The following is a 24538-nucleotide window of genomic DNA, read 5'->3' as shown; positions in this document are numbered from 1 at the left end:
AAAATGAAACAACAAAACTAGAATACAACTTACAGCGTCTGGCCTTCTAGTAACTTCCACAATTTGACCATCTATTTTGCAGTCTGCAACTGAAGGCTTTAAGTTCTTGCCAATAGAAACCTTTGTTGGCTTCTCATCTAGTTTGGGCTTCTTGATAATGCTGTCTTTTGTTCCATGAGAATCTTTTACATTTTTGGTCCTGGAAGCATCTTCAGAAACATGAATCTTGGGTGAGGAAGCCAGCGTATCACCATTACTGCGATTGAGGCCAGGCTTTTGAATGTCATTTTTGGTCTTTCCCAGAGATAATTGAACAAAACTATCTAGCTTTGCCTTCTTCGCTGGTCTATGTTCAATTTCAGAGGAGTCCCTCGGACTTTTAACTCTACCTTCAACATCCTTAGGTAGCGCATCTTTACTGGGTTTATTATTGTAATCAATTTTAAGCTTCGAAGAGACCTTATCATCTAAGATGTTTTTGTGTTTGCTACTAATATTAGCCATTCCGTTTCCTCCATTACTCACGCATACACCAGACTTCTCTTCATTGGAGGATTTCTCTATAGATAGAGAAGCCTTCAAATCAACATTTTCCTTGGTGGACATCTCGACAGTGCTGTCATTAGTCTTCAAAGTTGATTCTCCATTAGAAGTGTTCCTTTCAAAAAGATCTTCTGATTCAGTATTTACAATTGCATCCTTCCCATCCTTCTCGGTCCTCTTAACATCTTTTGAAGTATCTACTTTATTGAGTAAAAATTTAACTGCGATGGAGGAAGAAACAATCAGTTTTGAGATAAGATTATAAAAAACCAACCAAAGGTCGAACTATTGTGAAATTGTTATGGAAAACTGAATTCAAACCTTCTACTCCAGCAATTTTTTCACATATCTCATTGCAGACCTCTAGTTTTCCAACATCAAATGTACGACAAAATACAAAATCAGCCTTTTTGAGTGCTTCATCTGAAGGTTGTGGATTTCTGCTATCATTTGAAGAACAGAGAACGCTGCACTTTCCAGCAATTACTTCCTGGTTTGAGACAGAAAATATATGGAAATAAATTATTAAAAAAATAACAAACGCACAGTTTCCCTCACACACAATCCCTTCCTTCAACAAACTCATTTTCAAAGTTGAAGGTGCACTCCAAGACAACAAGCTTCTTAAAGGCCTAAAGCCAAGAGGTGACAAAAATGAGTTGCTCAAGTGGAGTGAGGCACAGTTAATGAAATAGGAAATAAAAATCATTATTAATTGTTTGTGTAAAAAACAATATATATAAAAATACTCTACATGAAAATTGGCCCAAAAGAGCAGTAAAGAAACACCCAAAGACTCATTTAGACAAAGGACGGTTGAACCCAATATTAAACGACAAAGAATCCTCATAATGAATAAAGATCGTAGTCACAAGGGCAAACATAGACGAGTTAAAATGATAGACAAGGAAAGGACAACCACGAGAGCTATCATACGAGGAGAATAGTAATAAGCTGTAGAACCACCTTTCATAGGCATACAAGGAGAATCTAATCAGTGAGTATTAATGAGGGAATAGGCGCTGAAAGGTGATTCATACAAGAAGTATTGAGAAGTGTTACTCAAAGCCACAAGAGATGAAGGTTGAGAAAAATCCTACCATGCCCATATGCTTGCCAACCATCACTTGAGTGGGCTATAATTCCATCTAAACTAACTTGTTTCATAATTTTTACCAATGACGTGCAAGTACCAAGTCAACTTGTTCGACATACAAGGCAGATGAATAGAGAGAGAGAGTACATTGCCATGGGAATGGTAAGGCTACAAGCAAATAATTACCAGAGAATTAACATTGGCAAGGCCAACACCATCACCGGATGCCAAAAATAATTCATTGTCCCTCGTGTCTTCGGCTCCAAGATAATTAAGAATCTCACAAGGTCGAAAAAACCAAAGAATTTTTACTTTCTTCGTCTTATCTGGATTCTGCCAGATTTTAAGAATCTTGCCAATATAAGGTTCTGGTTCACCCTCCTTGTATAGGTAAACAGAGTCATATAGAAAATATTCTACACCATCATAAGTAAAAGATTCATAAAAGGACACGTCCTTCTTCTTCCCACCAATTCCTTTCCTTTTGCCCCATTGAAATTCAACTTTCTCCTCTTGTTCTGTTTCTACCATAATACCAAAGCGGATCTCCTCCAAGAATAAATGCAGCTGGAGCCAAAGAAAATAACATATTATTTTATAGATTCACAAATTTAAAAGGAATATCAATACGAAGTAACACCGATTAACCATGTTTTCAGATAATTTAACAATTGTGACTAGTAGATAATGCATACATACACAAAAACATGCCACATTGATTAGTTGAATAGAGTAGAAGATACAAAACAATAACATAGAAAATCATAAAATTGCAGAAGATACAAAACAAGCTACTTCAGATTCAATTTTGTTTGAACCATACCCTGAGATCAAGAGAAACTAATTTCACTTGAACAAACAGAAATTCACAGTCCTAGCCAAGGAAAGACCGATAATCCAGTACTCGACCATGTACTGAAAAATAAAAGTAAAATTTCCAAAGCTTCAAATCCATGGCCGAATGTTTCTTTCATCACATAGAACACAGAAACCAGCGCGACATTCATTTAAGAACTCCAGTACTAGTCTAATCCCTAACCTCAAAATCAATCAAGCATGGCAGAGCGATAATGTATGAAGATTTTCACAAATTTAGAAACAGAATCATCTTGACACCTGAAAGCGACCATGAAAGGTGAAAGAGATTATCCGGCGATCACTGAAGATTTAAGTATGGAAGGGGCTCGACCCACGAGAGATCGAAATTTGGAGGGAAAATAACAGATAGTAAACCCTCTCGAGCAGTAAAACCCTGCTTAAAGCCCTAGTCCCAAACGCGCGGCGAGGCTCCACCTCTGGTTCCGCTAACCGGCGTTTGAGCGCGTGCGGCGCGTGTGACATTAGCTTGCAAATTCCCTCAATTGGAATGAACAGAAAATTAGGGCTTGTGGACCTCCTCCGAAAAACTTGGGCCTGCAATTTTCTAATGCTTTTCAAAATTAAATAATAATAATAATAATAATAATAAGGGGAAAAACTTGTAGCTATTTTGGGATGAGATATATATTTAAACTATAAATATCACATTAAATTTCCCAATATTCAATTTTAATCTAAATCTTAAAAGTTGTTATATTGAGAAATATATATATATATATATTTTTTTTGGACAAGTGAGACATAAAAAAATCTAATAAAATCAAATTTAAGTTTTATTGAAAATACAAGAAAAAATCGAGAAAACCAAAAGTGTCCAAGATGGGTGACGAGAATCTCTTAAATCGGGGGTTTTGAGATAACCCCTTTGGGGAGGAAGGTTAACCCGTGGCATGATAGCTCATTCATTCCCCTCGTGCATAGGTTTTCCTATTATCCCCCACTAGAATCAATTCGAGTAGGATGGATCCGATTCCATCTCAATAACAACTCCTTCTCGACCACGTTTCGTGCCCGCTGGCATTTTCGCACAACGATACTTGCCAATAGTTTCATCCTCTCCACTGGCTGTATGTGCAGTTTGTCTAGAACTTTCTCAATTATAACACAACTTATCTGTTCGTGTCTTTCTTGTTATCTAAAAAAAAAAAAAACCATGGACGCCGATTCGCATAATAAGAGGGCTAAGCGACTAAATTTTTACTCAAACAAGGGTGTTTTTTATAGACTAATTTGATTAAAAATTAGTTCAATCAAAATTTACTGCTTAAATCTTTAAATTTTACTGTGGTAAACTTTTAAATCTCGATACTTGGCCTCAAGTTAGAGTACAAGCTAAAGCATAATAAAGGTAAAAGTTAAACAGCCAACATATTGTCTACACCCAAAATTTACTGTTAAAGGATATTATTTTAAAGGAAAAAGAAAAGGGTAAGCCAGCAGTTATGAGGTTTGCAACAAGGCCAAGTCTCCGAGTAATGAAGACGAGTGTTTGGGCATAGGAGTAAACCCATCCTTATCCAGAACAGGAATAAACGGGATCCAGAAGATAACAGAGCAACTCTCTACTAATCTTCCATTATATTGCCCTGTTTGAAGCTGCAGTGACACAATGAAGCTTGTGAAACACTATTAAGCCATTCTTTCCAGTGTTGTGTTGGTTTGTAAACTTTCCAAAACATGTGTCCTCGTCCTACACCTCGAGCTGTTGAATATATAATACAAGAATCACATTCTATCGACCCGTTTTGAGTCAAGGTGAAGTGCATCTATTCGTGTCGAGAAACATCAGCAAGCTGCAACATTTGCAGCCATTGTTAATTTTGAAGCTCAAAATCGAGAGAACCTAGTTTTGGACATGAACCGATATCTCTATATATTGCAGGCACGAGCATAACCAATATGAGGTCGTACCTGATCGACATCAGAAGGCGAGGCTAAAGTGTTTTATCAGTGCTTGAGCCAGTAGTTCCTCAGTTGAGCGATATGCAGAAGAATTTCGTCCCGACCTTGATGGGTGACACTGCTGGTCATAATCCACGGCGGAGTCGTGTGGAAAAATCCACCAATCAGTTCCTGAAAGTCGCTCATATTTTCTTCTGCTCTTTTTCCATCTTTCTTTTTCTTCTTTCGTTTGTCGCATTTTGTAAATATTATCGTCATTGGAATCTGCAGGAAACATTCCATGTCGAACTTTCTTGAAAACGAATGCATCAAATTGAATGAAACGCTAAATTTCTATCGTATAATATTAGACTTGGGGGTTGATTCTTGTTCCTAAAGGTTCAGAAGAAGATTTGGAACAAGTTTAGTGAAAGGGGCGAAGGATGAAACCCATGGGTAACCTCCCAAACCCACCACTTGCAGATATTATCTGCTTGACCAGTTACGTATCGCCGTCAGCCTCACGGTTCTAAAACGTGTCTGCTAGGGAGAGGTTTCTACACCTTTATAAGGAATGTTTCGTTCTCCTCTTCAACCAATGTGGGATCTCACAATCCACCCCCTTGGAGGCCCAATGTCCTCACTGGCACACTGTTCGGTGTCTAGCTCTGATACTATTTGTAATAGTCAAAACCCACCGCTAGCAGATATTGTCCACTTTGGCCCGTTACGTATTGCCATCAGCTTCACGGTTTTAATACGCGTTTGTTAGGGAGAGGTTTTCACACCCTTATATGGGATGCTTTGTTCTCCTCTCCAACCAACGTGGGATCTCACACAAAGTTTCGATGCCTGGCTCTGATATCATTTGTAACAGCTCAAGCCCACCGTTAGTAGATATTGTTCTCATTGAGCTTTCCTTTCTAAGCTTCCCCTCAAGATTTTAAAACGCGTCTGTTAGAGAGAGGTTTCCACACCCTTATAACACACCCTTATAAAGAATGTTTCGTTTCCCTCTCCAACTAATGTGAGATCTCACAATTCACCCCCCTTGAGGGCCCAGCGTTTCCGCTGACACACCGCCCGATGCCTAACTCTGATACCATTTGTAACAGGCAAGCCCACCGTTAGCAGATATTGTTCTTTTTGGACTTTCTCTTCTGTACTTCCCCTCAAGGTTTTAAATCACGTCTGTTAAGGAGAAGTTTCTACACCCTTATAAAAAATGTTTCGTTCCCCTCTCCAACCAACATAGGATCTCACATAGTATATCATACGCGTACTCTCGTACTCTCATAGCCTTCAATACTTTCTTCTTAAAAGATATAGTCTTTTTAAGAAAACACAAGATATGCAAATTGGATATTTTCCTTTTATATGTCTCATACAAGCAAAGAGAATATTACCTGATTCTGACCCAACCAACTAGCATAGTCAAGATCAATTTGTTTGGCAGGAACGCTAGCATCTATAAGAAGGAAAACCGAAACCAACGTCGACCGATTCAGGAAATAGTCCTTGGTAAACTTATTCCAGTCCGTTCGGAGTTCCCGTGGTGCAGATGCATACCTACAAAAAAGGAACAAACAAATGCCATTGGCATTTACTCAAATAGAGGTAGCACATATGAAGGAATAAAGGCAGAGGCAAACTCATGCCCCATCATAGAGCAAGTCACATGGAAGCAAGTTCGAACATCGACACAACTCGAAGTTAAGACATACCCATATCCAGGCAAATCGACCAAGTACCAACTATCGTTGATTCGAAAATGGTTTATGCACTGTGTCTTTCCTGCAATAAAACACAAAGTGTTTATATCCACATCCAACATTCTTAATAGAACAATTGGAACAGACCATCTGAGATTAAACAGTACAAGGGATTTCAGACATTCAGAATCATAACAGAAAAGACCTATGATAACTCATTAATTAGCTTATTCCTTCTCTTGCCCTTTCTCTCTCACGTGTTGGCAAGGAGCGGAGATAGAAAATTTCACGAGAAGGATCTAAATTTAACATTCCCGTTAATGCAAGAACTATAAATAAAGGACCAAGAATTCCTCTATTTGAGGTCGATTCATTTACACTTTCATTCTCGCTGAAAAGCTCAACGTGCTCGTATCTAAGTCGGGAAGCGGGAGTGCCGATGAATCCCACTTGAGAGTAGTAAAAGTATGTTCAGCAGAGCCTTGATGAATGATGAGACAATGGAGTTATAAGGTCAAGGCTTTGAATCAATGAAACGCATAGTTCAAAGAAGTTTGGCAGATATTTGTTCTGTTCAAGCTATGTTGTTCTATTTTCTTCAAAATCATTGTACAGTCCTCTAGTTCCTATTATCCATTACCTAAGATCCCACGTCGATGGTAGAGGGGAACGAAGCATTCCTTATAAAGGTGTGGAAACTTCCCCCTAACAGACGCGTTTCAAAACCGTGAGGCTGACGAGGATACGTAATGGGTTAAAGCGGACAATATCTACCGGCAGTAGACTTGGGTTGTTACAAATGGTTTCAAAACCAGCCACTGAGCGGTGTGTTAGCGAAGATGATGGGCCCTAAAGGGGGTGGATTGTGGATACCGGTTAGAGAGTGGAACGAAGCATTCATTATAAGAGTGTGCAAACCTCTCCCTAGCAAATGTGTGAGGCTGACAGTGATACGTACCGGACAATATCGTTAAGCATTAGGGACAATATGAAACTACACCAAACATATCACAAAGTGCTAGGAGAATTCTCATGGACTACGAAACTACACCATTTTTCCTTTCAAAGCAGTGGCTTCACAACAAATGAAAATAACACAACTAATTAAAGAAACAATATGGCAAAACAAACCGCCGACCTGGTTTCTTGGAGGTATGAGCGAGCTTCTTCCGCCGCACGAGCGAGTTCAACAGTGACGATTTCCCCACATTCGAGCGCCCAACAAGGGCAAATTCAGGAAGCCCATCAGAAGGGCAATCCTCGGTTCTCACACTGCTCTTCACAAAATTCGCCTCGGAAATCTGCGCATCCCTCGCGTACCGTCCCAACACAATGTTCGAACCCTTCAAGATTCTCGTCCCCGCAGCGCCGCTGCCGGATAAATCAGTTTCCGGCGGAATAAATAGCTTCTCAGGGGAGATGGTTAACTGTTTTTCTTCGGGATATTCTGAAAAATCGGTGATCGAAACTGGTTCGGCGGCCGTGAGAATGGATTTGGGGGCGGGAAATGAAGGCGAAGTGAGAATGGAGGCTTCTGTGGCCGCGATTATGGGTTTATTGGTTTTTGCAAATACGCTAAAACTTCGGCGGATTGATGAAGTAAAGAGAGAACGGTTGAGTCTAGAGAGCTGAGAGAGAACCATCTCTATGCCTGTGAGCACTTGCTCGGCTCTCAGGGGAGATTTTTGGGGAAGGAGTAGCGGTGGGCTCTGGTCATGGCCATATGCCTCTTGTCCCCTGTGCGCAGTGTACTAGTTGATGAAGATTTCGACTTGTCGTGTGAGTCGCCGAGAGAGAACGACTTGTCGGCCATGCTAACAAAAAAAATAAAAATAAAATAAAATAAATCAATTATATTCAAGAACAAAATGGGATAAGAAAATACTGTATTGAATCGTATTAATAGATGTTCGGGATGTCTCGAACGACACGTGGACCGTTCCTGATGGCATGACTGAGTGAACTGCAATGGGCGATGACACCCTTTTGACTTGGGATGACGTCAAGACATATAGATTACGCTAATTAAGAACTAAGAGGATGTTGAATGTGACGTTGCACATGAAAAACCTTGGCCTTGAGTAGAGGCAAGGTCGAGCCGAATGACTTGACCTAGTGTATAGGCAATTCGGTTGTGTTGCAAATAAGTGTATGATTGAATAAGTTTGGATTTCGCACAAGTGATATTCGGTAAGCGAAGTCAAACCTCGCCTAAAGTTCGACGAAACAATAAAACGGGGCGAAAGTGAATATGGATTTGGGTTCTCGTCAAAACTAGTCGTGAGGATGTCAAAAATCACAAAGTAGCATGATTAAAAAAGTACGAGTGTGACACCAAGCGCGTTGATTTTGATAATATATTATAAGTATGATATTATGAAATTAATTTTTTTTTTCTATTAGATATAATTTTTAAATTTCAATATAATTGTATAATATTTTAAAAGTAAATATTTCGTTGGACTGAATCTTTGGGCTTAGGGTCCAGTCAACTAAACTATTAATGGGCCTAAGCCCAATTTCACAATTGACGGTTGCCGAAGGCCCAACAAGTGTAATCAGAACTAGAAGCGAACAAGAAAGAGAGAAAGCTTCTCTGCGGGCGTGTCTACCATGCAATTGCATCTGCAAGTTCCGTCTTAGATTCACGAACTCCACAGCCAAAGCCGGAATTGCGACCACGCCGAGTCCGTTGTCGACGAGATATTTATCTTCGAATTGTCTTGCTTTGAACGGAGCTGTACGTCAGCATAATTCTAGTCCGCCATGGCTCCGCCTGCGCCGTCTCATCGAACTCCATCGCCGTCCCAACCATCGGGGTAGGTGGCAAATTATTTCTTCGCAATCCAAATTTCTAACATTGGCAGAGCTTCTAGGATGATTTCGAATTATACATGAGTAATTCATTTCTGCTGATAGATTAGTTCAGGAGCTGTTTTGAGATTGGTATTTTGTTGGTTTTACTATTTTCCCTTTGGATTTGGAAGTCGTGGATCTGCCTAAGTTCGAAATCGTGCTTTTCCCCGTTCCTTCATTACTTCAGCTTTTTATTGGCGCGCATTGTTGTCGATCATCGAGGTTTAGTTGTTTGCATGACCAGTGTGTGCATCGTGTGTCCGATTGTATTTGTTCTAGCGTCCAATGACCAAAATCCTGATAAATATTTTTGCACTGTCATTTCACTTTCACACGACGTTCTGTAATTTTACTTGTTTTGGTTTGTCATCTGGGAATAATTCATTTGCACTTTGCATTGGGTCGAATTGAAGTTCGATCGATTGAGTTTCCTCTATCCTTGCTCGCTTTAATTTCGCTTAAGTTCTCATCAATCCGATGCATTAGTTCTATGGATTTCGATTTTATGAGTCACTAAAATCAGATCTGTGTTTTCTGCTATTAATCGTGTTGAGCTTTACTGGAATTTGATTCACTTGACCAGAAAAAGCGAAGTATCTGATCTGAAATCACAGCTCCGGCAGCTTGCTGGAAGCAGAGCACCGGGTGTTGAAGATTCCAAGAGGGAGCTTTTCAAGAAAGTGATATCTTACATGACTATTGGGATTGATGTATCGTCTCTCTTTGGGGAGATGGTGATGTGCTCCGCTACATCAGACATTGTTCTTAAGAAAATGTGCTATCTATACGTTGGCAATTATGCCAAGGTTAATCCTGATCTTGCTCTGCTCACAATTAATTTTCTTCAAAGGGATTGCAAGGATGAGGATCCAATGATTAGAGGGCTTGCTTTGAGGAGCTTATGTTCACTTCGCGTTGCAAATCTAGTTGAGTATCTGGTAGGGCCCTTGGGTTCTGGCTTGAAAGATAACAATAGTTATGTGAGAATGGTGGCAGTTACAGGGGTTTTGAAACTATATCATATATCTGCTTCGACGTGTGTAGATGCTGATTTTCCAGCAACATTGAAGCATTTGATGCTCAATGATCGAGATACTCAGGTGATTTATTTAAATTATCTAATCCAAGTTTTTATTATGCACTATTATTTATCTCTTTGATCAAACGAACGATTTCCTTACCCAAGAGATTTCAAGTACCTCCATAATTTATGCTTTACATAAAATTATAGCAGGAACCGGAAGTAGCATTCCTACAGATTTCTCGTAAACAACTGTGATTTTTATTGTATTTCAAATTAACTTGAATTTTTTGTTGGGTACTAGAGCACTATATATTTATTGAATGGCGTCCGTTATATTTTACCTTTTCCTTAATGTATTGATGAGAGTATTTCTTAATGTATTGCACCTACCAGGTAGTTGCAAATTGTTTATCTGCTCTACAAGAGATTTTGACCTCAGAAGCCAGCTCCTTGGAAGAAGCATCTAGGGAAAGAGAGGCTTTGCTCAGTAAGGCGGTTGTGTATTATCTTCTGAATCGGTATGTTCTATACCTAAGGAATGAGGAGCCCATTCTTGATTACTGTCTCTAGCTTTAGATCTAAAAGGAGCATTGATTTTACGTTGGTTCTTTTTCTTTTTTTCTTAACTTTTAGAAATATTATCATCTTAATCATTGAAAGTTAGAGCTGCTTAGTTATTATATATGTTTTAAAATTTATATATTAAATTTGTCACATTCTAGGATTGTTTATATCTATAACATCATAATCATTGGATTGTTTATATATTAAATTTACCGTAGCCCATCAGCTTAAGCATTTCGGTTGATTGATGATTTGACATGGTACCAAAGCAGGAAGTCTTAAGTTCAAACCCCTATATTATCATTAACTTCCCAATTAATATTGATTACCACTTGTTGGGTTTTTGTAAAATTTCCAAGTCCAATTTACCATAACCTGTCAACTTAAGCTTTTCGGTTGATTGGTGAATAAAGAATCAAAGTTTCTAAAGAAGTTTTGTAATTCGTGAAAGGGACAATAACTTTTGGAGTTGTATTGATTGGTTGTTTTAGAGTCTCCTAGCTAATCTCTCTATTAAATGGTTCTTTTACATGCATTATATATTCTGTAAATGCGAGAATTTCAGTGATAGAATATCTATCATACCTTGTTCAAACAAAATGCTTATGCTTGCAGGATCAAGGAATTTAATGAATGGGCACAGTGTCTTATACTTGAATTGGTCTCCAAATATGTACCTTCAGATAGCAATGAGATTTTTGATATCATGAACCTTCTTGAAGATAGACTTCAGCATGCTAATGGTGCTGTTGTATTGGCAACCACCAAAGTTTTTCTACATTTGACTTTATCCATGACTGACGTTCACCAACAGGTGACTATCGAGAGTTTCGATCCTTTTATAACATTTTGTTTGTTTACGTAACTTTTATTACAGTTTTACTTTTCATCTCTCATGCATAAATAATATGGCCTTACCTATTTGCAATATATATATTTTTTTTTTGCCAAGTGTATGAAGTCCAGGTTACCCTCTACCTCCAACGTGGCGGTCTAAAATTTTGTAAAAGGAAATTAATTGAATTATTGTGCAAAATATAATTCTTCTGGTAGTGATCTTCTGTGTTCCTATCCTAGAACAAGAAATTATTGCTGGTTGCTGTTTAGTCGAGATTACCGCTATTATCCTATTTGTTGACTTTTAGTTCTCATGTTGGAATGACATGATCTTCTTATACCATTCTTCTTTTTCCTCTATTGAAAACATAAAATTTATGGAGTTCTATATAATGGCTAGGTCTATGAACGGATTAAAGCGCCTCTCTTAACCCTAGTGAGCTCAGGAAGCCCGGAGCAATCTTATGCAGTTCTAAGCCATCTGCATCTCCTGGTGATGCGTGCTCCATTTATATTTTCCTCAGACTATAAACACTTCTATTGTCAATACAATGAGCCATCTTATGTCAAAAAATTGAAGCTTGAAATGTTGACTGCGGTGGCAAATGAAAGCAACACTTACGAAATTGGTGAGTGAACTCCATTGGGTCATTCTTGTGTCTAGTTATGAAGTTGATTCATACGGCACCTTCTTTTTTGATTTGGCACTTGATACCTTTGAGTTGCTTTTTTCAGTGACGGAATTATGTGAATATGTGGCAAATGTTGATATTCCCATTGCAAGAGAGTCAATACGTGCTGTTGGGAAAATAGCACTGCAGCAGTATGATGTGAATGCAATTGTCGATCGACTTCTGCAGTTTTTGGAGATGGAAAAGGACTATGTGACTGCTGAAGCTCTGGTAATTAGTTTTTCACACAATTGTTAGCTTTTGTCTTTTGAAAACTGCCGTACATATGCATTATATTCACTTCTTTTATATTAATTTGTATTACGAAAGTAGCAATAGCGGTGAAACAAAGTGGTTCTTTTTCTTTATTTGCTTGGTAATGTAAGAAATGTAACCTCAAGCCTACTGCTAGCAAGAAATGTATCCTCAAGCCTACTGCTAGCAGATATTGTCCTCTTTGGACTCTTCCTTGTGGGCTTCCCTGCAAGGTTTTAAAACACGTCTGCTAGGGGGAGGTTTCTACACCCTTATAAGAAATATTTCATTCCCCTCTCCAATTGATGTGGGATCTCACGTGGAATTCTTTTGGCAGGTACTTGTTAAAGATCTTCTGAGAAAATATCCACAATGGAGTCATGATTGCATTGCTGTTGTCGGCAGCATCAGCAGTAAAAATATTCAAGAACCAAAGGCGAAAGCAGCTCTTATCTGGATGTTGGGGGAGTACTCACAAGACATGCACGATGCCCCATATATTCTAGAGAGTTTAATTGAGAACTGGGATGATGAGCCTTCTGCTGAGGTTAATCCACCCCCCCACCCACTCACAAATTATGCTTAAAACAACTGAAGATACTACTGCCTGTCTTATTGTTGGTCTATTATTTAAAATCTTACAACTTGAATTGAATCACAAAACTCACATGCAGTCTTAAAGTTTCAGTTTAAACCTACATATTTGTTAACTACGTATCTTAAAAAGAAACGACAATGTCAGGTTTTAATATTTTCCCCTACTCTCTTGGCCGTGTTCGGTTATGGTCAATTTAGTCATTTCAATTATCTCTTGTTATTACTTTTGGAGATGTTGGTTGATTGCCATTATTTATGTACGCTTACAACTTTAATGTTCTAAAATCTTGATATTTCTTCCCTTACATGCTGAATGATGGGCCATATCATTATTGCAGGTTCGCCTACATATTCTCACTGCAGTGATGAAGTGTTTCTTCAAAAGGCCTCCTGAAACTCAGAAGGCCTTGGGAGTTGCACTGGCAGTCGGTCTTGCTGACTTCCACCAGGTAGAGGTTAATTCATTGCTTTTGGATTCTTTGCAACATTTGTCTTTTCGTGTCGTAATATTTTTCTTTTGATTGTAGGATGTGCACGATCGAGCACTATTCTACTACAGGCTTTTGCAATATAATGTTTCTGTAGCTGAACGTGTCGTCAATCCTCCAAAGCAAGCCGTTTCTGTATTTGCTGATACACAGAGCAGTGAAGTCAAGGATAGAATATTTGACGAATTTAATAGTTTGTCTGTTATTTATCAGAAGGTAACGGCACTTAATCCTCATGGGTATCCAGAATCGTCATGGTGCAAAATTGAACAATTTTTTGTACTCTACGGAGTTAGCTTTTGTCATGCATATGTTGTTCAGCTGTTGAATTTGTTGTATAATTCATATACTTTGTATATGTTGTTGCAGCCATCTTACATGTTCACTGACAAGGAACACCGAGGTCCATTTGAGTTCTCAGACGAACTCGGAAATTTATCTCTTGGTGCAGAGTCTGCAGATGCCGTTGTTCCAGCTCAGCAAGTCGAGGCAAACGATAAGGACCTACTTCTAAGCACATCAGTGGAAGAGGAAACTAGAATCGTAAGTAACAATGGTTCTGCATATAGTGCTCCTTCATATGAAGGCTCCGTTGGAGCTCTCATTCCTCAAGCACCATCAGAGTTTGCAGTCTCGAATCCTTCCATACCCGAGCCTGCTCCACCATCGAACTCTCCAATTGATGATCTACTTGGCCTAGGTCTACCAACATTGTCTGCTCCTGCTCCTGCGCCTGCGCCTTCACCACCTCCTCTGCAGCTAAATTCAAAAGCTGTTTTAGCTCCAGGAACTTTTCAGCAGAAATGGCGCCAGCTTCCTATATCTGTATCACTGGTTTGTTTCCAAATTTTATTACATCAGCCAGAATCTTCATTGTTGTTTTCCCATTTTGATTATTGTGGGATCCGAGATGGGAACAAAATATTACCTCTCCCTAGTAGACGTCTTTTAAAACCTTGAGGGAAAGCCCAAAGAGGACAATATCTCCTATTGGTGGGCTTGAGCTGTTACAAATAGTATCAAAGCCAGGCACTGGGCGGTGTGCCGGCGAGGACGTTGGTCTCCATGGGGTAAATTGTGAGATCCTACGTCGGTTGGAGAGGAGGACGAAGCATTCCTTATAAGGGTGTGAAAACCTCTCCCTAACCGGACGCTTTTTAAAAACCTTGAGGGAAAGCCCGAAAGGGAAAGCCCAAAGAGGACTGCTAGCGGTGGGTTTGGGTTGTTACAATTATATTCACTTTGCTTCAAGATACTTGCACTATAACGTCTTCTACATTGTGCTGACACCAGACACATTTTTTGTCGCAGGAACATGCTGTAAGCCCGAGAGGCATTGCAGCTCTAACATCACCGCAAGTCCTCCTCCGGCACATGCAAAGCCATTCCATTCATTGCATTGCATCCGGTGGCCAGGCACCGAACTTCAAATTTTTCTTCTTCGCACAAAAGCAAGGAGACCCATCCAACTTTCTGGTGGAGTGCATAATCAACACAGCATCTGCCAAAGCACAGATAAAGGTCAAAGCTGACGACCAAAGTGCATCACAAGCTTTCTCGTCTCTGTTCCAAACAGCTCTGGCCAACTTCGGAATGTTATGAGTGTTCGGCATGAAGTGTTGAACGTTAAAGCCTCTCGATCAAGTCGCCTGCATGGTTGTAGGAACAGAAGGACGAAGACGTAGTAGAAGTCATTTCAAATCGGTTGTCGTATAGATGAGTGTAAAATGAGACTGAAGTCGCTGCACTTTCTGTTCCCTACTGGTGTCTCTTACCAGTTGCTTGGATTTTGCTCCAATCCTGTGTTATAGAGAAACTTCTCCATTGTAAAAGCTTTTGTGAATTTTCCTGTCCTGTAGTTAGTGTACTTTTCTTCCCATCTCCGTCCGCTTCTACTTCAGACTGTTTATCGGCTTTATATAAGAGAAATAATATCCAAAACCCACTTGGTAATTCTTATTTCTCTGTTTGTTAGAATGGGTTCTGTTTATGAAAATTTCAAGAGTGTCATGTTTCTCTTCCATTTTACCTTTATATCACTTTTTTTAGCTTTTACCTCGTGTTGCAACTTCTATTTTAAGTTGAATTTATGTCGATCTATTAGTCGGAGGTAGTTAAATCGTCTTGCTATTACATTTAGTTGTCAAGAAAATTCGTTCCATCCATGCCAATATTACTTTTACACTTGCAAACCTATAGCCACAATCCTATATAAAATATTTTACACAAGATACAAATAGGAAGATGAATGGATACTGTTTCCTAAATGAGAACAAAACAAGAAGATAAGGGCAGAGTATATTGTTCTATTTCAAAGCAGAATTGCTTGTGCAATCATCTTACTTTCCTGTGCAAAGTTGATGCATCTTGATCAGGAGGTTGAGAAGGAATTCTACTGAGAAGCCATACCAGAACGACACCGACGAGCGCCCCAGAGAGATGAGCAACATGGTTAACATTCTGCAAGGCAGATCCTCCGCGGAAGCTTCCTGACAGTGCAGTTGAAGCTTGGGCTGCTTCCATGACCTATAGTGACCAAGCAAAGCATATGGATAAGAAAGTTCCCTCACCTTATGTTTTACAGAAACCAACCACAAGATTTATGCTTTTAGAAATAAATGAAAAGAGAGAGTTTAATTCTATTTCAACTACTCCGTTACTTTGTTTTAGTTCCACATTTTTAGTTCAACAACATGTGGAAGTTAGAGGATTATGATCTCTTTTGAGAATATAAACCTTAACTAATTTAACTGTACTTAGATTTACAATATCTATATTTTTACTTGTCGGATCCATTAGATAAAAGATAGAGCAAAAGAATAATGAACATCTTAAACAATGACTTGCATAGTGTAGTCATGCATTGTGAGATCCCACATCGGTTGGGGAGGAGAACAAAACATTTTTTATAAGGGTGTGAAAACCTCTCCCTAGCAGATGCATTTTAAAAACCTTTAGGGAAAGCTTGAAAGGGAAAGTTCAAATAGGACAATATCGGCTAGCGGCGGTGAGTTTGGACTGTTACATGCATTCCCATTTAGCAACTATTTAGAGAAGTTGCTTGTCTGAGTGTTTAAGATCATTCACATGGGAGTAAAAAGAGAATGCACTACCTTCTCTATAACAAATTGACCAAGTATAAGGACTTCGAGGATCTTCCTCCAGTCCCAAGACATCTGCCACGAAGAAATATCTTAGTTAAAATGCACCAAAATCGAAATGAGAGTGATAAATCATAAGTTTTAGATAGATACCTTTACAAGGACACTTATAGTAAACAACCCAAAAACAGCACCAGAAGCTCCAACTGATACAGCATTTCTTGGTAAAATTAGCCATGAAACAATGTTTGCACCTACACCAGTAAGAATATAGGAAAGCCACAAAGCAAAGTTTCCTTCCTCTTCCTCAACAAGTTTTCCTGTTCATAAAAAATAATGGAACTATTAAATGTCAAAACATTAGGGCTATTTTATGGCTTCCACCTCCAAGAAATAAAGTAGAAATCCATACATTAGAACATTCATTTTCTTGGAGGGGAGGGGAGGGGAGGGAAGTCAAGTGTGGGTCTCACCAAATATATACAAGAAAAAAAGATTGCTAGAGAGATGGTTCCTGCAAAACATTCATGGAAATAGTAAGTATTCCACTAAGTCATGCTTGTAAAACCAGAAAATTGCATTCTCATGAGAAGATAACAAGCTTCTAACTCCATCGATCCATTCAAGGTAGACGAGAAATGTAAAATTTGCATGATTTTGAAGAGCCCAAAAACTCACCAATTAGCATGACAAAATGTTGCTGTAAAAAATTGATACCATGCAGGACGATTGTGGTACAAGTACAGAGCTCCTATACTACGAACCTATGAAAAAGAGAATTTAGTAATTGAGTACAAGCATCTCGGTGTTTGAGTAACAAAGTGATATGAACCAAGGCATCAATCATACAAGATAAATTTTGAAGGAAGATGTGAAGAAAATGTTGTTCAAATTATCCCAAGATGTTGCAATTCATGCCACATTAAAGAAGAATCAAGCTCCATTTATTTATTCTTGGATGGTTACAAATTTTGGGTGGATGATAATTTAGAGTTATGTGTTTCTTTAATGTATTTTAAGACCTATTTACATAGTGATTAATTATGGTCATAAAGTATGAAAATTACAACTCTAGGAATACCTCATAGAAGGTTAAGAGTTTTCATTTTGAGGCTATATAAAGCCATATATGTTATCTTTGCAGAGAAGACTTGAAAAATGTAGTAAAAAGAGTATTTGTGCTTTCCTTTTGCCAAATGCTAAGTTTCTTTGCAATTCTATATAGTTTAGGTTGCATGTAGAATCATTCAAGTTTGACATGATCAATTTTACTCCTGGAGTGATTCAAATCTCAAACAAGTGTTCTTGCCTTAATATATTTGATCAACAAGGTAATCCGAATCTTACTTCTCTTACCGTGATTCCTTAGCATTTTGTATTAGAGCTTTCTCTTGGGTTTGGGTTGATTCCTTATCATTTGGTATAGAGCTTTCCTCACGGTTGATTCCTTATCACAAAATTAAAAAAAAAAGAAAAGAAAAAAGCCCTACCATTCTCTACTCCCCAAGTAATATTGATTTCTACTAGTTGAGCATATTACAAACTTTCAAGCCCATAAACAAGGAGAATGTTAAAATGTTGATATAATTAAAGTTACCATCACCCATCAACTTAAGCTTTTGAGTTGCTTCAACTCGAGAATCAAGTTTTTAACTAGCTAAGTTGACTGCTATGAATCTAATACTTTTAGAATGTATCTTTTCATATTCCCTAATAAAACGGTTTACTGTTAATAATCTGCTTACGAGTGGATTAACCTATCAATGCCCTATAACAATCAGCTTTGACAAATAGTTCATTCAGTATTCCTCAAGTTTCGGGCAATATTTTGGGGCTCTTTCTTTCTCAATCTCTATAGGCAAATAGCATTAGACTTGATAGCATGTGGTAACAGAACTCGTACCTGAAAAATGTGATCGGCCACATATACTCCAATGTTGAGAAGAATGATCCAGAATATACCATTAACACGCTTCTCCGGTTTCCGATTCTGCAGTGGTTTCCCCAGCTCCAACTGTGATATCAAATCTAACAAACATTTAAAAACAAAATTCTTCTTTACTTTCATTCAACCGCACGCATATTCATCAATAAAAATCACAAAATCCCCTTCTAATTCAGCAAAAATTCCACAATAAAATCATGAATAAACAGATAAATTGTTGAAAATAACGCAGAAGAACAAAAAAAGAAAAAGAACAACCTGCATCGTTCATTTTGCACATCGCGATAGGTTTCGCAGCAGTGGAACGAGCGCGAAGACGAAGAACATTGCTAAATTGAGCAACGGAAAGAGACGATGAGAGCGGGTGAAATAATGGAGAGGAGAATCTGAGTGAGCTTGAGCTGAAGCTTGAGAGATGAGCAATGGAAGTCGTAGCCATTTGCTCGCGTAGTCCACGAGGTTTCAATATTCGGCTCCCATGGAGCTGCTGCAACCGCGATTGCATCGTTCAGTCGGGGATTTCAGAGCAGCTCCGCTGAGAATCGGATAAGCCAATTATATATATTTTCCATTTTCCATTTTCAAAATTATTAATTTTATTTAAAAATAAATTAAAAATAAATTACGAATTTCACGAGAATTATTATAATTGAAGTATTAATAGAATAATTTTACGGTTTACTGGAACGTGACGCTTTTGAGATGACATGTCAAGCGGGAGAAGCCCAATCCGACGTGTCAAAATATGATTGGACAAAAATAAGAAAAATACGTGGCTTTATTTAATTTTCGCGGTTTGTAATACTTTTATTATTTAATTTTCTCGATAAATTTTATTATTTTATTTCTACTGACCGGTTTTACTTAAATACCACGTCCAATCGCAAACGGCGTTCGCATCATAACCATCACCAAACCAATAGGAATGCGCCACATGGCAAAAGAAACGTTTGTCCGTCACGTTCCGGCAAAATCCCGGTGGTCATTGAAGATCCGACGATTTAAAGTATCAGTCCGGTGGATCGATTGGCGTCATTTTTAATTTTAAGTTTTACCGTTTCGTTTTCTTTTTTTTCCCCATTCGTCCAGTTAAGCCCTAAATCTGAAAATTTTGTGAAAAAAATCCCTTCTCTTTCTTCGGCGAGCTCTCCGATCTGCGTGGTCAAATCCACTCGAAGTCCTCGAGCCGCCGATGATTGGTACGGTTGTATCTTTCTATCTCCAATTCAATGGTTTTCTTTATCTGTTGATGTTGATTCCATTTCTGATTATTTATTTATGGTTTGTTGTTCACGCTCGTAGTTTAAATTGATGTTTTCATTTTAACTAATGTGTTTGTGTACGAGTTTGACTGCAGAGGGAGCAATTGCGGGACACGTTTTTTCCGGATTGACAGTGTTGGTGAAAGGTGTTTAATTGAGAACTGTTCAAGATGAAGAACGCCGAGCGTATTGCGAATTTTGCTTTAGCGGGTGGGTAACATATTTCTTTTATTGATTTTTTGTCGTTTAAATATATGAATGCAAAGGTCGGCATGCGTTAATCTTGAGATCTTTCTTTCATTCTTTTGTGTTTGCTTTTGTAAGACCACTCTTTTAGCCCTGGATGTTTAGGCACTGGGTAACATCAATCGCGTAATTAGATAGCTTGCATGTGAATGACCAATTTTCTTTATTTTCTCTATCGGTGAACTGTCTTTTTATATGCTGGACGTAATATTGGTGGTTATATGGTATGATCATAGATTATAATCTCGACTAATTGCCACTTGTAGTTTCTTGGAGTCGTTTGCAAGATCTGTATCACTTTTAGTATGGGACTAGATCAAGTTATCTGTAGTTTGTATTCATTGATCTCGATGGATTGGAATGAATTTGTACTTGTCTTCAATCACATGGAACTAGTGCAATGATACCTACAATATATATATATTGATATATATGGTTGGAGAGATTTGTATGGCTAAGCCTAACTTCTTCAACATTGCGGATGCAGGATTGACATTAGCTCCACTTGTCATGAAGGTTGATCCTAATGTGAATGTCGTCCTCACTGCCTGTCTAACTGTTTATGTTGGTTGTTATCGGTCTGTGAAACCCACTCCACCTTCAGTAAGTGCAAGGGGGAAATTTCTCCAAGTTGATCATTTCCTTGCATGATTACAAGTCCATTTGCTTACAATTTCTTATTGTCAAACATGCAGGAGACCATGTCGAGTGAACATGCTATGCGTTTTCCCTTTGTTGGGAGTGCGATGCTTTTGTCTCTTTTTTTGCTTTTCAAGTTTCTATCTAAGGACTTGGTTAATGCAGTCTTGACAATCTACTTCTTTGTGCTTGGGATCCTTGCTCTTTCGTATGTATTCAAATCATAACAAGAACACAAGCACTTCTTGTTATTGCTGATATAATTAAGTGTGCTGGTTCAAACTTTATAATGATTGGCCTCTTTCCATTCTGTCTAGTGCGACTCTGTTGCCTGCTATCAAACGATATTTGCCAGACCGTTGGAATCAAGATGCTATTGTATGGCGTTTTCCATATTTCCGTGGTATGTGGTTTTGTTTTAGCTTTATGTATTTTCCTGGAAAATATGCTAATTCCAACTTCCAAGTGTTTTATATTTATATTTTTTTTAATTATAGTCTGGATTTTTTTTTTTTTTTTTTTTAAAGATTATGATGCAAAGTTATCCTTGAAGTCTGGACTTTGAATTTTGAAGTCTAATCTATTTTGAAATGAACATTGGTCCGTAGGTGGTTTAGAGCTCTTCGTTGGCTTTGAAGAACTTAATTTGCCACTTTTCCTATTAAGGAAATTGAAATCTAATGGTTTTTATTATAATCAATCTTCTTTCTTGGAAGTTCATAGGTCTAGCGCCAAATTCTTTTAAAACATTAACGATGCCTTTGTTGTACGGTTATAACTTTGTTTCTGTTTTGATTCTTCTGCTTCTCTCAAGATTTTATCTGGTTGACCTTATTTCCCTTCATCATGCTGAGTGATATTTTTCCTTTCATTTCTTCCACAGCTTTGGAGATCGAGTTCACCAGGTCTCAAGTTGTTGCAGCAATTCCTGGAACTTTCTTTTGTGCATGGTATGCTCTGAAGAAACATTGGCTGGCTAACAATATCTTGGGCCTTGCCTTTTGTATCCAGGTACAGTGCAATCTTTTAAAATAAACCACACTGTAGCCATTTTTTTGAGCAATCCTTTCTTGTTTAATTACTTAAAGTATGCAGTTTGGAGTTTGTTGCTCACCGACAAGATCTTTGTTGGGTTTAATTCAAGAATTAAATCATCAATTTAATTATTTCTAAAAGTTACCTGTGGGATTTTCGTAAATTTTCTTTTTATAGCATATATACATATGGATGAGCACACAACGAAGTAATTAATTTCTGTTTTCCGATTGCAGGGAATTGAAATGCTTTCTCTTGGTTCCTTTAAGACTGGTGCTATACTTTTGGTAAGGAATATAAGGATATGGAAATGAAAGTTAATGATAATTCAAAATTATCTGGTTACAGTTGTATGGAATACTTGTCTTATGTGTTCTGAAATACACTCCTGAAATCCTCTGTTTTGTAAACTACACTCACAAAATTGACATGTTTGGAGTCTAATGTTGGAAAATGCTTGATAAAAGTTGCCATTTTTTCCCCTTTTATTAATTTTCCTAATTTCCCCACAGGCTGGACTTTTCGTATATGATATCTTCTGGGTTTTCTTTACTCCAGTGATGGTTAGTGTTGCAAAATCGTTTGACGCACCTATAAAGGTTTGTACTCTTGCTTAACTTGAATACTTGGTCATTCCTGTCATATTTTCTTTTCCATGACATTTCAGAGTGAAATTTGAGTTGGGCTAAGCTGACTGTCTGGTTGTGGTTTTCTAAATTTGTCTGCAGCTTTTGTTCCCCACTGCAGACGCTGTTAGACCATTTTCCATGCTTGGACTTGGTGACATTGTCATTCCTGGTGAGTTTGAGTGTCGATCTACATGTGTTGGTTTGTGGTTGGGACATTTTTTTTTTCATATTACCTGCCAACTATGCTTTTCATCTTTGCTAGAATGTTAAGATTTATCTTAGATGCATATGAGTCTCAGCTACAATATTTTGGTGGCTTAGTTTTTCCAAAAAGTTGGAGGTCACCGTGTCCATAATACATATCATGCTGGCCATGCAGTGCTCATGGCCTTTTGAAGATCCTTGATGAGTGTTCTTATCTTGGCTATAATTTTTGTGTAATTCTGTTATCGAGCGTTGACGACCCTGTCTTCCGTTCATATTGCTGGTTTAGTATGCAGTTTTTAAGTTAAGTAGATATAAACAAGTGTTACCTTGTGAGAATATTGTGTACATTGTCTAAAAATGAACCTTGAAGCTGCCTGATTATTAGAATAACTTGAATCTCCGTTCTTTTTTTTTTTTTTTTGCTTGTGCATAATTTTTACCTAATCACAAACAAGTTGGTGTGTTTTTGCTTTTTTATAGATCTAATTTGTCTTAATTTTGTTAGAAATTTTACCTTGCAATATTGGAAATTTTTGTTTCTTGAGGAAACTATTGATATCGCTTCCCTTCCTGTAGGCATCTTTGTTGCTTTGGCTCTTCGATTTGATGCATCCAGGGGAAAAAACGGTCAATATTTTACGAGTGCTTTTGCGGGATACACATTTGGTTTGGTCCTCACTATAATAGTCATGAATTGGTTTCAAGCTGCTCAGGTGACGTTTGCATTCTTTTTGACCTACACACCACCTTTGATTAAAATGATCTCCGAAGTTAACGACTTTATTTCTTGATTCTAAACTCTTTAGTGAAAATATGTGGGCTTAACAACCTCTGTCTGATTTCAATTTTTCAGCCTGCACTTCTGTACATTGTGCCTGCTGTTATTGGATTTTTGGCTGCTCATGTCATATGGAATGGGGATGTGAAGCCGGTTTGTCCCGCACTTGTCGTTTTCACTTTCATTCATATATGTTTAGAACATCCTCGACCCCGATCCCGACCCCCCCCCCCAAAAAAAAAAAAAAAAAAAAAAAAAAAAANTGATAAATTCAGCTCATCATATTGAATTGCACTGGATTTGGTTGATTCAAATTTGGTTTTTCTTGTTATGTTTTCGTGCAGCTGTTAGAGTTTGACGAGTCGAAAACTGTTAGTTCATCCGAAGATGACGGTGAATGTGATAAAGGAAGCAAGATGGAATGAATTTGGAGAAAGGTGGATGGGCGGAAGGCATAATTTTTCCATGTGATGAGCGAGTTGTATGAGATCATCCATCCCCCGTCCTGTAAGCTACAACAACCCTTTTACATTGAGCTAATTTATGTGCAAAACTTTGTATCCGAAAAAAACAGATTTTGAAATGAGGTTAGCATGTCCTGTCCTGTCTTGTTTTTAGCTCTCTTAGTTTTCACCTCTCTTAGTTTTCACCTCATCGGAAAGCAAGCTTTTACTGCAACTGTGCCCCCCATTTTGTTGGGGTTTCTATAGCAAATTAAAAAAGTAAAAATTATAAAGCCCCCCCTCGTCTTTCCCTTCCCCCGTTATAAACTACTTTTTGCACCCCCACCCTCCCCATTTTTTGCTTTATCCATGTTTTTAACAGTTTGACAATTTCGTTTAAGAATAGAATACTAGAATTTGAATGGCAGTAACTTTGACTTGTTAATCCAAGCTTAAGTTGGTAGCATTGTGAAGTTTTTTTTTTTTTTTTTTTTTTTTTTTTTTTTTTTTTTTTTTTTTTTTTTTTNTGTGGGTATGTGGAGGGTAATTTGAAGCTCTTGAGCTATGCTTGAGTTGACATTCGAAAAAATTTGTTATAGTAACTTTAACTCGTTAGTCCAAGCTTTATGTTGGTGCATGTGGGGTAGAGATTTGAACCTCTTGAACTATGTTTGTGTTGGCATTCGAATAAGTTTGTTATCGTAACTTTAACTCATTAGTCCAAGCTTTAGGTTAGTACACGTGGGGTGAAGATTTGAACCTCTCAAGCTATGTTTGAATTAGCATTTGAAGAAGTTTGTTCTAGTCACTTTAACTCGTTAGTCCAAGCTTTAGGTTAGGTTCAAGCTAT

General features: G+C 38.0%; 5 protein-coding genes across 8 annotated transcripts in view; 2 read left to right on the top strand and 3 right to left on the bottom strand.

The window, feature by feature from the left end:
* LOC111788138 (protein ANTI-SILENCING 1) overlaps positions 1–3038 on the bottom strand; it is an 8053-nt gene extending 5015 nt beyond the window's left edge. For 2 of the 4 annotated variants that reach the window (XM_023668360.1, XM_023668357.1), the window contains exons 1-4: positions 2756–3038; positions 1826–2206; positions 865–1033; positions 34–764 (exon numbers count right to left, since the gene is read on the bottom strand). In XM_023668360.1, the coding sequence (XP_023524128.1) occupies positions 34–764; positions 865–1033; positions 1826–2170 (1245 nt within the window). In that variant the 5' untranslated portion in view covers positions 2171–2206; positions 2756–3038. Of the gene's footprint in view, positions 1–33; positions 765–864; positions 1034–1825; positions 2207–2462; positions 2635–2678 lie in introns of those variants that run through there. The other 2 variants (XM_023668358.1, XM_023668359.1) reach the window with 2 other exon arrangements.
* Positions 3039–3838: 800 nt separating this feature from the next.
* Positions 3839–7833, bottom strand: LOC111788244 (GTP-binding protein At2g22870-like). Its single transcript, XM_023668539.1, has 5 exons — positions 7250–7833; positions 6124–6193; positions 5806–5968; positions 4430–4684; positions 3839–4311 (listed from the first exon to the last, which is right to left on the bottom strand). Exons 1-4 carry the CDS (start codon positions 7752–7754, stop codon positions 4466–4468), a joined length of 957 nt encoding a protein of 318 aa, XP_023524307.1. The 5' UTR covers positions 7755–7833; the 3' UTR covers positions 3839–4311; positions 4430–4465.
* An 887-nt stretch (positions 7834–8720) lies between these two features.
* Positions 8721–15393, top strand: LOC111788107 (beta-adaptin-like protein A). Its single transcript, XM_023668300.1, has 11 exons — positions 8721–8930; positions 9551–10067; positions 10385–10509; positions 11171–11369; positions 11793–12021; positions 12128–12294; positions 12656–12865; positions 13254–13364; positions 13443–13619; positions 13773–14237; positions 14715–15393. The coding sequence occupies exons 1-11, from the start codon at positions 8878–8880 to the stop codon at positions 15003–15005; spliced, it is 2544 nt and encodes an 847-aa protein (XP_023524068.1). The 5' UTR covers positions 8721–8877; the 3' UTR covers positions 15006–15393.
* A 121-nt stretch (positions 15394–15514) lies between these two features.
* On the bottom strand, positions 15515–18980 carry LOC111788250 (rhomboid-like protein 11, chloroplastic). The gene is made up of 7 exons (XM_023668549.1): positions 18708–18980; positions 18408–18532; positions 17183–17268; positions 16978–17018; positions 16658–16824; positions 16517–16579; positions 15515–15929 (listed from the first exon to the last, which is right to left on the bottom strand). Exons 1-7 carry the CDS (start codon positions 18952–18954, stop codon positions 15738–15740), a joined length of 921 nt encoding a protein of 306 aa, XP_023524317.1. The 5' UTR covers positions 18955–18980; the 3' UTR covers positions 15515–15737.
* Positions 18981–19486: 506 nt separating this feature from the next.
* Positions 19487–23984, top strand: LOC111788228 (signal peptide peptidase-like). The gene is made up of 12 exons (XM_023668509.1): positions 19487–19648; positions 19807–19921; positions 20445–20560; positions 20653–20804; positions 20914–20999; positions 21480–21607; positions 21868–21918; positions 22144–22230; positions 22360–22429; positions 23044–23180; positions 23321–23398; positions 23590–23984. Exons 2-12 carry the CDS (start codon positions 19882–19884, stop codon positions 23668–23670), a joined length of 1026 nt encoding a protein of 341 aa, XP_023524277.1. The 5' UTR covers positions 19487–19648; positions 19807–19881; the 3' UTR covers positions 23671–23984.
* The last annotated feature ends 554 nt before the right edge of the window (positions 23985–24538 follow it).

This window comes from Cucurbita pepo, chromosome LG02 (assembly GCF_002806865.2).
Source record: "Cucurbita pepo subsp. pepo cultivar mu-cu-16 chromosome LG02, ASM280686v2, whole genome shotgun sequence".
Taxonomy (NCBI): Eukaryota; Viridiplantae; Streptophyta; class Magnoliopsida; order Cucurbitales; family Cucurbitaceae; genus Cucurbita; species Cucurbita pepo.
This window is presented reverse-complemented; position numbering and strand designations above follow the sequence as displayed.

Bases quoted from the DNA above. Each gene is read 5' to 3' on its own strand.
- LOC111788244 (XM_023668539.1), bottom strand. From the start codon at position 7,754: ATGGTTCTCTCTCAGCTCTCTAGACTCAACCGTTCTCTCTTTACTTCA. The intron at 6,194-7,249 runs GTCGGCGGTTTG...GTTTTATTGCAG, and splicing joins TCATACCTCCAAGAAACCAG to GAAAGACACAGTGCATAAAC. The intron at 4,685-5,805 runs GTAATATTCTCT...TGTTTCCTGCAG, and splicing joins GTTGGTTGGGTCAGAATCAG to ATTCCAATGACGATAATATT.
- LOC111788107 (XM_023668300.1), top strand. From the start codon at position 8,878: ATGGCTCCGCCTGCGCCGTCTCATCGAACTCCATCGCCGTCCCAACCA. The intron at 10,510-11,170 runs GTATGTTCTATA...TTATGCTTGCAG, and splicing joins GTGTATTATCTTCTGAATCG to GATCAAGGAATTTAATGAAT. The intron at 12,022-12,127 runs GTGAGTGAACTC...TGCTTTTTTCAG, and splicing joins AAGCAACACTTACGAAATTG to TGACGGAATTATGTGAATAT.
- LOC111788250 (XM_023668549.1), bottom strand. From the start codon at position 18,954: ATGCAATCGCGGTTGCAGCAGCTCCATGGGAGCCGAATATTGAAACCT. The intron at 17,269-18,407 runs GTACGAGTTCTG...TCTTTTTCATAG, and splicing joins TGGCCGATCACATTTTTCAG to GTTCGTAGTATAGGAGCTCT. The intron at 16,580-16,657 runs GTATCTATCTAA...TCTTCGTGGCAG, and splicing joins CTATAAGTGTCCTTGTAAAG to ATGTCTTGGGACTGGAGGAA.
- LOC111788228 (XM_023668509.1), top strand. From the start codon at position 19,882: ATGAAGAACGCCGAGCGTATTGCGAATTTTGCTTTAGCGG. The intron at 20,561-20,652 runs GTAAGTGCAAGG...TCAAACATGCAG, and splicing joins TGAAACCCACTCCACCTTCA to GAGACCATGTCGAGTGAACA. The intron at 22,430-23,043 runs GTGAGTTTGAGT...CCCTTCCTGTAG, and splicing joins TGGTGACATTGTCATTCCTG to GCATCTTTGTTGCTTTGGCT.